The 12232-nt window shown below is 40.2% G+C and overlaps 1 protein-coding gene and 1 non-coding gene across 2 annotated transcripts; both read right to left on the bottom strand.

The window, feature by feature from the left end:
- Nucleotides 1-617: 617 nt before the first annotated feature.
- Nucleotides 618-1224, bottom strand: LOC132211534 (ATP synthase subunit d, mitochondrial-like). The gene has a single exon (XM_059656174.1). It carries the CDS (start codon nucleotides 1184-1186, stop codon nucleotides 704-706), a length of 483 nt encoding a protein of 160 aa, XP_059512157.1. The 5' UTR covers nucleotides 1187-1224; the 3' UTR covers nucleotides 618-703.
- A 2481-nt stretch (nucleotides 1225-3705) lies between these two features.
- LOC132211583 (U6 spliceosomal RNA) lies at nucleotides 3706-3811 on the bottom strand. Its single transcript, XR_009447493.1, has one exon. It is a non-coding gene; the product is annotated as a U6 spliceosomal RNA (small nuclear RNA).
- Nucleotides 3812-12232: the final 8421 nt, after the last annotated feature.

Below are 12232 nucleotides of genomic sequence, written 5' to 3'. Positions count from 1 at the left end.
AAATATATCCTGGGATGAGAATTAACAAAATCAATAGTTATGGGGATGTAAAGTACAGAATAGAGTATATAGTCAATAATATTGTAATAAGTAAGCATGGTGCCAGGTGGGTACTTGAAATATTGGTGAGATCACTTTTTAAATTATATAATTGTTGAAAGAAAAAAGAAAAAAATGTGTTAAATAAAGAATTATTAGTAAGTTAATTAATTGAAATTCCAAAAAATAAAAATTAAAGAAGTACAAATTGGTAGTTACAAAATAGTCATGAGGTTGTAAAGTACAGCATAGGGAAAGTAGTCAATAATATTATAATAACTATGTATGATGCTAGATGGGTACTAGACTTTTTGGAGGGGATCACTTCATAAATTATATAAATTGTCTAACCGCTATGCTGTACACCTGAAATTAATATAGGATGGCAAGTATAGTTGAAACAAAGATATTGTTTCTCCAACAACATCCTTTACATGTTTGTAAAAAAAGCCAATTGCCCACATATGTGATGGTCTATTTCTTTTTCCTTCTTCTTCTTCTTCTTCTTCTTCTTCTTCTTCTTCTTCTTCTTCTTCTTCTTCTTCTTCTTCTTCTTCTTCTTCTTCTTCTTCTTCTTCTTCTTCTTCTTTTTTTTTACCATCTGATTATTTTTAATGTCCAGAGTTTAAAATACAAGGAGCAGAGCTTCCTCTCAGACTCAAGTTTATAAATTCTCAATTGGCTTGTGAGGCCAGTAGGGATACTTCTTTTTGTCTAATTTGGTTTCTTGGAAGACTTCATTCAAATCCTCGATGGTCATCTGGTCAAATGGAATTATGTTTTTCATCTTCTCCAGCTCTTTCTCAAATTGCTCAATCCTGGTCTTTGAGAGAGACACAAACTCAGCACAACTTTTCACGTCTTCTTTTTCTTCAGCATCCACCAGGGCACTGTACTTATCCTCTGGCACAGGAACCTTCAGGGCATTAAACTTCTCAAAGTCATCTACTAAGCCGGCCTTCTCCACATTGGCCTTGTAGTAAGCCCTGTCGATAGCAGGTGGTTTCTCAGGTAGAGGAGCCAACCTGGAGGTGAGGGTCTCATTCCAGGATTTCAGGGTGTTAGCGATGGCCTTCTGGTTTCGGGGTATGATCTCCCCAAAAGCTACCCAGTCAATGGTTTTTAGAGCAAGTTTTTGCCCAGCCATCTTGAGACCCTTCACCGATGCCGGCTGCCCAAGGTCCACAGAGCCGATGGTCTATTTCTTAATTCTCTATTTTGTCCCATTGATCTATTTGTTGATCTTAATGCCAATGCCATATTGTCTTGATTACTATAGCTTTATAGTAAGTCTTGAAATCAGCTAGTATCTCTTTCAAAGTTACTGTGGCTAGTGTAGATGATCCTTTGCACTTCCATATGTCAGAATCGGTTTATCTATTTGTACAAAAAAAGTCTGCCGAGGTTTTGATTGAAATTGAATAGAATTACAGATCTAGTTGGAGAGAAATGACATCTTAACAATATTTAGTCTTCTGAACCATGACACATTGTCATTTTTCATTTATTTAGGTCTTCCTTAATTTCTCTCAACAGGGTCCTGCAGTTTTTCATGGCTTTTGTCAGATTTACCCCTAGTTATTTCATATCTTTTGATGTAAATACTATATTTTGAATTTCAATTTCTGATTATTCATGGTTAGTATAAAGTACAATTGAGTTTTGTATATTGATACAGTATCCTGTCACTTTACTAAACTTAATTATTAATTCTAGTAGCTCTTTTTCTGGTAGATGCGATAGAACATTCTACATATAAGATCATGGTATCTGTAGAAATAAGTTTTCTTATTTCTATAGAAATAAGGCCAGAACCTCCAGTACAATGTTGATTGGAAGTGGTGAGAGTAAACATTCTTGTCTTGTTTCTGAGTTAGGGGAAAACCATTCAGTCTTTCATCATTAAGTATGTGGACTTTTCTACTTTGTCTGATAAAGGACAATGAACTTTATGTGTGACTTTCCCTCAGAGTTTGCAGATGTAGTTCACAGAAGTTAATTACTTTTTTTCTCTTCAATTTCACCTAGGACAACAAAACCGAGTGGCCCTAGAGTTTTCCTATAGCAGAGTGACTGGTCAATACCTTGCTTGCTACTTGGTCTGTCAATGCCATAAAAATATTATTTAATAGTTTAGGAACAACCATGTAATTTTCTTCCCTAGCAAGAGCAAATTAGGCACTTACTAAATAATTGACAAAAATACTTAATTCTAGGGATGTCTTAAAGATTTGCTATTATGAAAAAAGAATTTGAAATATATTTTGCCTTCAACTATTTGACATGCTACTTTTATTTTCATGCCTGCTGATGAAAACTATATTAGAGTTTGTCCCCCTACCAATCCCAATTTCCTGACTCAAAAGTGGTTTACAAGTGTCTGTAGGGTGTGCATTGCTGGGGCTTAAGTGGGTTCAACAAAACCCCTCTTCTTTAGGCCTTTACCAACCAGGAACACCAATAGGGGCGCCAAGAAATGTTGGTCTTTAGAGTTCTAATCTCAAATAATGAGATGCTGTCATCAAGGAGAGTCACACTTGGAACCCTTTTCCGTGGCCATCTGCCAAGGCAGGCGCTCCCACGTGCTCAGGCTGTCAGGCTGAGATCTATCCATTCAGTCGGGCCCTTTCTTCAATATCCCATTTTGCAGGCCTTTTACTTAACACTTAACTACTGAAATGCCCTTGGCAGACTTACAATTCATAGGCCAGCATATTAACCCTCAACTTTACAAGTTAAAGGGGAAGGGAAAGAGTAGTACTAAGTCTTCTGTCCCTATTTCAATAGTCACTTCCTAGAATGTTCTATTCTCACTGTTTGCTCCCCAAAGGACAAGCCCAAGAATAATACATTAAATTATTCAAATAAGATTCTACCTCCCTCTCTCTCTCCCTCTATTTCTCTCTCTCCCTCTTTCTCTAACATTTCTCCACATTGACCTAATATTGAGGGAATGTAGGAGAGCATCAGCCCACCTCTCTGATACCACCCTCTCCCTACCTGGCTCCTGAACACTGCAATTTCCCGAGGAGCTGACATTCCTTCAGTGCCCATCATGTGCTGAGTACTGTTCTTTCCTCATTGGCAGCATGAGTCACAGGTAGTTCCAGAATCCTTGAACCCTGCCTCAGTTACAGAGACCCAAAAGTTATTCTAGAGACTACCTTTATGGATGATGATACAATCAGAATTCCAGCAGAGGACGATGTTGAAATCCAGGCAACTTTTTTGTTTTACTTAAAATTTTTACTAGTAAAAAAATTTTGTCAATTATAGTTTACATTCAATATTATTTCATATTAGTTTCAGGTGTACAACATAGTTGTTAGACAATCATATTCTTTATAAAGTGTTCCCCCTGACATTTCCGGTACCTAACTGGCACCATACACAGTTATGACAATATTATTGACTATAGTTCCTATACTGTATTTTACATCCCATCACTGTTTTGTAACTACCAATCTGTATTTCTCAATCCCTTCACCTTTTTCACCCAGTCCCCCAAAGCCCCTCTCCTCTGTTCTCTATATCTATGAGTCTGTTTTGTTTATTTGTTTATGTTATTCTTTAGATTCCACATTTAAGTGAAATCACGTGGTATTTGTCTTTTTCTGATTAACTTATTTTACTTAGAATAATACTGTCTAGGTCCACCATGCTGTCACAAATGCTAAGATTTTGTAACATTTGCTTGTCATTCTTGCACATGGGCCTTACTAACCTTCCCTGCATCATCCAATTTTAATACATGTGCAGCCGAAGCAAGCACCAGGCTACTTTTATACAGGGTGCCATGATCAAATACACAATTATAGCAATTGAGGTAAGTACTGAGTATTTTAACCTTTCCTTGAATATCTCAAAGAACATTAATAACGGCACATGTTTAAAAGTCTTGTTCTTTTTCCCTCTTCTTTTCACACATCTTGTGGCCCTTCAGAAATGCTCTCTCTATAAACCTCCTTCTCTCAACTCTGTTTCTTAGTTCTTCTTGGCACCTGCCCCTACCCATGCTTTGGCTTTTAAAAAAAATATATATTTTGTTGATTTTTTTTTTTACAGAGAGGAAGGGAGAGGGATAGAGAGTTAGAAATATCGATCAGCTGCCTCCTGCACCCCCCCCCCCCCCCGCCACTGGGGATGTGCCCACAACCAAGGCACATGCCCTTGACTGGAATCGAACATGGGACCTTTCAGTCCGCAGGCCGACACCCTATCCACTGAGCCAAACCAGTCAGGGCTGGCTTTTGTTTCTGATGGCCTCAGAGTTACACTTAATTTGATTTAAATATCACAGCAAGTGATATTTATAGGTATTAGGGTGTGGGATGAAATTCATCCCTGCTGCAGATCTAACGACACCAATTGGGAAAGAAAGGCCTGAAGGTTGAGGACATTAGCACACATGAAGAGCTGGTGCTTGCCTCTTGTGAAATTTTCTAGTTGAAGAAACCTAACAGGTAGGAGTGAGAGGAATGTTGCTTCATATATGACAAAGACATTACATCGTCATTAATATTGCAGGTCACTGCTTTTGGGGGGAACATTCCTGTCTTATTTTAAGATTTTTAGTAGGGTTTATTCTGAGGCTTAGAAAACTCAAGAGAGTCGGACCTTCCAGACAAATGCATTTGCCTTGACAGAACACATTTGCAATATTTTCCCAACAATGGCCTGGAGACTACTCCCAATTCACATTGGACTTTTAAAAAATATATTTTTAATCCAGTTTTGAAAATGGACCAGGTTTGGGGCACTGATTCACAGAGCTACCACACCCACTCTTTCTGCCTAGGGAGTGAAGAGAATGAATGGGTCAATCAGCTGACATATTTCCATCCAATTTCAAGTATGGAATGTGTTCGTTTTCTGACTAATGGCATGTCATTTTGCAGAAGCCGTTGGTCGCAAATTAATCCTGGAATCAAAACAGATTTTCCGGGGAGCAATCTTCCATCAAGTATTGATTTTTTTACACTCATGGAGTCTGTACTCCCTAATTTAACCTGACAATGATTCTGCACAATGGCCTGGGAGCACCTTGGCAGCTTGCTGAAGGAACTTTTGCTATCTTTTCTTTCTGAAAAGTAGAAGGGAGAAAACCCTTACCAGCTAGCCCAGGCAGTCACTGGGGGGGCATTTATGACTTGATACTTCACTTCTGGCAATTTGGAATGGGCAGAAAGCTGCCTTCTAACTTTTACAACAGTTCTAGGAGCGAGAGCTTTCCTTTGCCGAACCTGTCCAAAGGAACGTTTGGTTTTTTTTTTAAGCTGCCAATTTTAAGCAAATCTGTAATGTATTGTTCAGTCATAGCCAATGTTTTCAAATGATGCTGTCTTGCTGTGCCCACCAAAGAGGAGGAAATGAGGAAGCATTTTCCAAAAGGAGGCTTTGTTTCTCAATTTCTATAAACCTTGCTGCCTTGTTTGCCCCTCTGTTTTCTCAAAGGTGCTTTCAGATCCTGATGTTCCTTGGTCTGTGTCTGATTCTTATGAACTCAGCAAAGATTCTTGAGCAGTGCCAGCTTTTAAAGGGGCCTTAAAGAGCTGAATATAACATAGTCCCTGACTTCAAGGAGCACAGGGGTCAGAAAGTGTGGAGAAAACAAGCACATCCCATCTGTGGCAGAAAAGATAAACCTTGCAAGGCATGAACCTGGCCCAGTGTGGTGTTGGGTATTTGGAGTTAAAATGACAGACACCACACCTATTTGAGGAGGACTGCAGAGAAATTTGTGAAGGAAAAAAACATTTGAGTTGGGCCTTGAAGGATGGTGTGTTATAGGCCATTAATAATGGCTACGTGCTGCCTTCCATTTCTTAGCTTCTCTTGTGAGCGAGTCAGGACCATGTGACCAGTTCTGAACAATGGACTAAAAGTGGAAGAGACATAGAGTCACTTTTATGTTAAGGCAGTTGTCCCTCCTCCATCTGCTTTCTTCTTATGTTATAGGGACTAGAAGAGAGTCTTGCTTTCCAAAGCAAGGACTTGTGTGAGCTAAGGCCAAACTTTTAGGTTACAAAACCACCAAGAAATCTTAGTTTATTTGATATCACAACATAGGTTAGCGGAACTAACAAATGGGCAGAGTTACTTAATGAGAATTGATGTCAAAATCCAGAGTGATGTGATTAAGAAGATTCATTTATAGGCAAGAATTTTGATAGACCCAGGAGCCCTGAGCTCATAAAAAATAAGTGCTTAAGCAGCTCATAGAAGCCAGTGGCAGGTTTTAAGTGAAGTTGAATTATCTTGTACTTACTGAGCTATTGTTTGGGAAGAGGGCATGCACATTTATTGCAGATGGAAAATAGAATCAATAAACTAGATAAATAATGCATTAAGTAGTGTTAGTGAGTCCCTGAGTCATAGGTATCCTAATAGATTAGTGTGGTTTGGAAGTCATATCCTCTGCATTCAATATCTTTCACCTAAAGAAGAATACAATTATTATTAGTGCATTAATTGAACAGGCACCTGGAGGGACAGGAGAAGCAGAGGTAAACTTTTGGCCCTTGAAGAACTTACAGTCTGGCTGGGGAAGCAAGATTCCAAGCCCTGTATGGAGTGATGAAAGAAAGAAGTGAGGGATGATTAGCATGGACAGTAGCAGGTCAGAGAAGGATTTCTGGAAGCTGAGAGCTGGGTCCTAGAGGAAGTGAGAATTTTAGATTGCCAGAGAGGAGGTGAGCAGAGAGTCCCACTGGAGGAGTGAGTAAATGACTGAATGGCCTATGTTGTTGATGGACAGAATTCATTACAATTTTTCAGATTCTTGTGGCCAGGTTCTTTTTGTGGGCATAATGGAATACATGCTGTCTTTCCTATCTGGGCATTTAGAACAAAGACAATTTGGGGGAGGAATTATTTCTCCTCCACCTCAAGACCTGATTCTAGAATAGAGAGTTTTCTTAATATACATTTTCCCCCCCTTTTGAACATCTATATTAAGTACTCCTCACTGGTCATTGGTTGAATCTAGTTTCATTTAGATTGCTGAATAAAACCAGGTAGACAAAAATGACATTCTGTAGAAAAGTTTGGAATTAACTGGATTTTGTGTGTTTCAAAGAATATAATCCCATGGTCAGAGGAATGAGTAAAGTGTTTAAGCTTGAATTTTGAAACCTTAGAAGCCATTCAAAAGTGCAATAACACATAGAATTGATTTGGATAGTTCAGAAACAGTTGAAAAAAGGAAGGATCATAACTTTGTATTTTAATCTGTTTTGGGTGCTTATTTCTACGGTTTAAAAAGAGTTTTAAAATGTAGGATGTTTTTTGTAAAAAAATAGCTTTGGGATCTATTTTGTTCACTTTTATCTAAAAGATTCACCTATGCTCACTAAGTGATAGATAATGATTATTTAAAATAAGGAGATTTAAAATCCCACATAAAAAGTATGAAGCCATGTAGTAGTAAAGAACAGTAAAAGAAATTTTTTGGTGGACGTTTATGTTAGGTGAGCCTAGAAAATACACTTCAAGAAAACAAAACGGCTAAGAAGTCTGGTTTTCAGCTCCTCAGTGTGTAAAAAGCCCCGCAGTAATTGCACAGCAAGACAACTTGTAGTTGGCATCCCTCTAGGATGTTTGCATTTTAATTTGGGGATTTGGAATTCTTTCTTTAAAAACATATTTTATTGAATTAATCAGGGTGACATTGCTTAATCAAATTATATGGGTTTCAGGTGTACAATTCTACATGAGACCCTTTCTTATCAAATACAATTTTTGTAACAAAATTTGGTTGACACGAGCAACATTTCTGATGTGTAATGGGAAAATAAGAATCTTAAACAGTTAGAGAGCACACCATCTTTGTGCATTTAATTGCCATTGACAGAAAAAAGGCCACTGGGCAGGAAAGATAATCATTGTTCAGCCAAAAGGCATTATACCATTTGAAATTAAGGAAAAAAGTCTATTAACTTAAAAGAGCTGGAAAATGAAATCTAATAAAGAAACTATTTAATTTAAATGATTTGCTTTATTTTTTTATTTTATTTTATTTTTGGGGGTCAGTGAACTTTTTCACTGCAAATGTGATATGTATGACTAAATATCACATGTCTAGGCCAGGTATAAACTGATATTTATTGATAAATGTCAATCTTGAGAAAAAAAATAATGGACCTACTGCTTTTAAGTTTATTGCATTTCCATACCAAGCCAATTTCTTTCTTTTTTTTTCATGGCTTCAGAAGGACATTGGCTCACCTTACCTATGGGCCCAGGAAAGCCATTCCTAGGCAGGCATTTTGATTCAGCAGTTCACTTGTAAAGGGATTCAGACAAAATCACAGCAGGTGGGGTTCATTTCCCTTCCTGAGTTGGACCATAGCTCAGATGAAGGTATCTGTCTTTCCCAACTGAGGCTTGGGTTTGTGTTTATGAAGTCTGCTGTTTCTTCTGTTTTCCTTTCTCCTCCTCCTCCTCCTCCTCCTCCTCTTCCTCCTCCTCCTCCTCCTCCTCCTCCTCCTCCTCTTTCTTCTCCTTCTTTTTCCTCTTTTCCTTCTCCTCAGTTTGCTACTTTATAAGTGTCCTTTCAAAGCCCATCCATCTGCTCTTTGCAGGCCAGTCCCTCTTAGCCCTCCACCCTCACACTGAAGGATTATGGCAGGTAAGGCTTTTCTAGGTGACCATGTGATTTAAAATATTGTAAAGTATTGGTATAAACATGGTCTGAAGTTGTGTGAAGACAGGCAGCATCTCTCATATCCATATTCATGGATCCAAAGGACGTCCCCGGACCAATGTTCAGCCACCCTAGACTAGGACTTGCTCACTTTATTTTTGCTCCTTCTCATCAAGATTTCCTGCAACCCCAGATGGTACTCTAGTATGTTTTCTCTTCCTCATTCGGATTATTCCTGTTACAGGAAAGCAGGTCAGGAATTTGGACTTAGTATTTGGAGGTGAGGCAAGAAATGATAGAAGACTATATTTAATAGTGTTTATTTTCTCTGTGGAGTGGGCAGCAAATTCAGTGCCCAGAGACAGGGTAAAGATTAAGAAGAGCATTCAAGTGTAATCTAGGTCACTCTAGCTCTCCATATTTTTCACTCGGTCTAGCAACCCTTCAGAATGCCTCACAAGTATTTCAGGAGTTACCAGAGTGTCTTTTATGTGCTCAGGGACATGTTCATTCTGTGATACCAGGGTCTCCATGATGCTTCCTGGGCACCATTGGTTTCTGGCCAGTGACCCCAGTGGATGGCTGCTACTGTACAACCACATACAGAAGCCACGCCTTTGACCCTATGCTGCTTTTCTGGGCGTTGGTCTATATACTGCTTCTTCTGACCTGGTAGTTTCCTACTGCTGGTTCCTCAGATTGCTCTCTGTTAGCATGTTCCAAAGCCTGCATGGGCTTCAGTGTGAAGAGAAACAGCTCCTTCAGTTTTTATTTCTTTCTCCCTGGCATACAGACAAATTCCCAAGGACTGGATTAGGCATGCATTTGAATAATAGCCTCACAAGACTTCTGTCTTGGAGGCATCTTCAGATTCCGTCATCATCTCCTGCCTTACACCACTATATCGTCTAAAACTTAGCTATGGGCATAACCTGGTTCCCGTGTCAGCAGGCTTCAGAGAACCCTCTCTTAGTACCTCCCTTTAACATATCCAGACAGGCCAGAACATGACCACATCAAACTGAGACTTAAGTTAGACCGTTTGCCAAGAAAGTTTTAGAATAGCTGCCTAGGGAATGAAAAAATCTACAAGACTAAGAAAAAGTTTCAAAATTGCTGAACTCCACTCATTGCTCCATGGAGACCAGAGACCTTTGATTGAAATGGTTCCTTTCAGCATCTGTCTGTAATTTTTCTAGCAGTGTTGGCAGCCCAGGAAGAAAAGAGAGGTTTGAATTGAATCAGGGTTGAGGATGAGCGGAGTGCAGGCCTGGTAGGGCATAGAAATACAGAGTAAGGTGACTGAGAAAGTTTGTAAAATTGTTGGAGTGATTGATTGGGAAGCTCAGCTGGGTGGAGCAGAGAAGGAAGGGGAATCTGGGGAGTTGATGGAGTTATTTGTTTAGCATTTATTGGTCACTGACAACATGCCAGGCAGCTACAGGCACAGGTTCTGGGAAAACTGCCCTTGAGAAGTAACAGGCTATTTGGAGGGGTAGATAATTAAATAGTTTAGTGTGCTAACTGCTACAATGATCTGGGAGCTGGGGGAAAACAAATGAAAAGCATCTAATTTTGTCCTGGAAGACTGGTTGAAGGAAATTACACCTACATGGAGACCTGGTAGGCAAGAAGGAGTTAGTCAGGAGGAGAGAGGAAAGTATGCTCCCAGGCAGAAGGACCAGCTGGGGTGAAGGCTTGGAAATGAGAGAGAAAGAGGATGGGAAGATCAGCCCAGGATGCTGAGGCATACAGGACTGTGGAGGAGTAGTGAGGGATGAGATTGAGAAGTAGTCAGGAACCACATCAGGAAGGGAAATAGGATCTTCTAGGATACATTCAGGGCCGTCTACCAGCCCAGTCCCTTTCCCTTCCACTGAGACATCATTAAACTGCCTTGCCATCAATGGTAGAGCTCAGCATCTAAGTTTGTATCATGTTGACTGTGCTGCCCTAGACATAGCTGATTAAACCAGGGTGGATATTTAAGGATCATCATCCAGCATATTTACAGAGGAACACAGAGAGCTGGTTTATAGAGAGATAGAAATAAACCAGTGACATTCACAATCAGGAAGCCACTGACTTAACAGAAAAGAAAACTGAGTCTCAGAGAGGCTGAATGATTCCTACCAGCCCTAGCTAGTGCAGATGAAGAGACAGACCTAATTCCCACAAGTGCCTGCTGCTCCTTCCCATCGGCTCAGGCACATGTTCATTCTGTGATACCAGGGTCTCCGTAATGCTTCCCAGGCACTGTTGGTTTCTTGCCAGTGACCCCAGTGGATGGCTGCCACTGTACACCACATACAGAGGCCACGCCTTTGACCCTATGCTGCTTTTCTGGGCTGTGGTCTACCCACTGCTTCTTCTGACCTGGCAGTTTGCCTAAGGCCCTGAGTTCATCCACCCCACTCAGACTTGCTCACTTTACTTTTGCTTCTTCTCATAAATACTCCCTCCAACCCTGGATGGGCACTTTAGCATGTTTTCTCTTCCTCATTCCTATCATTCCTGCCACAGGAAAGCAGGTCAAGAATTTGGACTTAGTATTTGGAGATGAGGCAAGAAATGGTGGAAGACTATATTTAATAGCATTTATTTTCTTTGTGGAGTGGGAGGCAAATTCAGTGCCCAGAGGTAGGGGTAAGATTAAGAAGAGCATTCAAGTGTAACCTAGGTCACTCTAACACTATATATTTTTCACGAGGTCTAGCAACCCTTTAAAGAGACCCACATGTATTTCAAGAGTTACACAGGCTAAGAAAAGGAAGGAACCAAGGAGGCTGGGAAGCCAAGGGTATAGCTGAGGCCCCGCTGCTGAAGTATTTGGTTTGGGAGATGCCTCTGGAGCCACTGGCTCTTTGTACCTCCTTTGCTGGCTCTTAGCTCTGCCTCCATCAAAGTGTCTAATAGTCGCTGTACCTCTAAGTTACCCCTTCAAGATGCGAAGTCCCAAATGCGAGCATCTGAGCCACCTTGCCTGGCCCAAGCATCCACACCCCATAGCTACCAGAAAGGGGGGGAGAGCAAGTAACCTCTGAGCTATACGGTGAGGAGAAATTTTCTAAAGAGGAAAAAAGCTTTGAATTGGGGTAGCAAGAAATGACACATATCCACCGGGGACTTAGGTGGACTCCTCAGAACCCTGGCCGATGGAAAGGAGCAGCAGGCACGTGGGGGAGTTAGGTCTGTCTCCTCATCTGCACTGGGTAGATCTGGTAGGAGGACTCATTCAGCCTTTCTGAGGCTCAGTTTTCTTATCTGATAAATCAGTGGCTTCTTGATTTTGAATTATTTTTTCTTTGTCAAGTAAAGTATAATATTGCTTAAAACAGCTATTTTCAGACTAAAAATTAGGAAGAACATTATCTCAGAGTACTAATTGATTCTTTAAGTTGAGTTAGGTTTTAGGAAAATTTCTTTGGCTTTTTTCTAACTTTACTTGGACCAGCGAAAGACTGGCTCCACACCATGGGTTAGTGTTGGGAAATAGTCAATCTTAACAGCTTTACCAATATTATAATTCTCGATTTCTGAAGGCTGGAG

Source organism: Myotis daubentonii, chromosome 10, assembly GCF_963259705.1.
Source record: "Myotis daubentonii chromosome 10, mMyoDau2.1, whole genome shotgun sequence".
In the NCBI taxonomy this organism is placed as follows: Eukaryota; Metazoa; Chordata; class Mammalia; order Chiroptera; family Vespertilionidae; genus Myotis; species Myotis daubentonii.
This window is presented reverse-complemented; position numbering and strand designations above follow the sequence as displayed.

Coding starts and splice junctions, on each gene's coding strand:
- LOC132211534 (XM_059656174.1), bottom strand. CDS start 1,186: ATGGCTGGGCAAAAACTTGCTCTAAAAACCATTGACTGGGTAGCTTTT.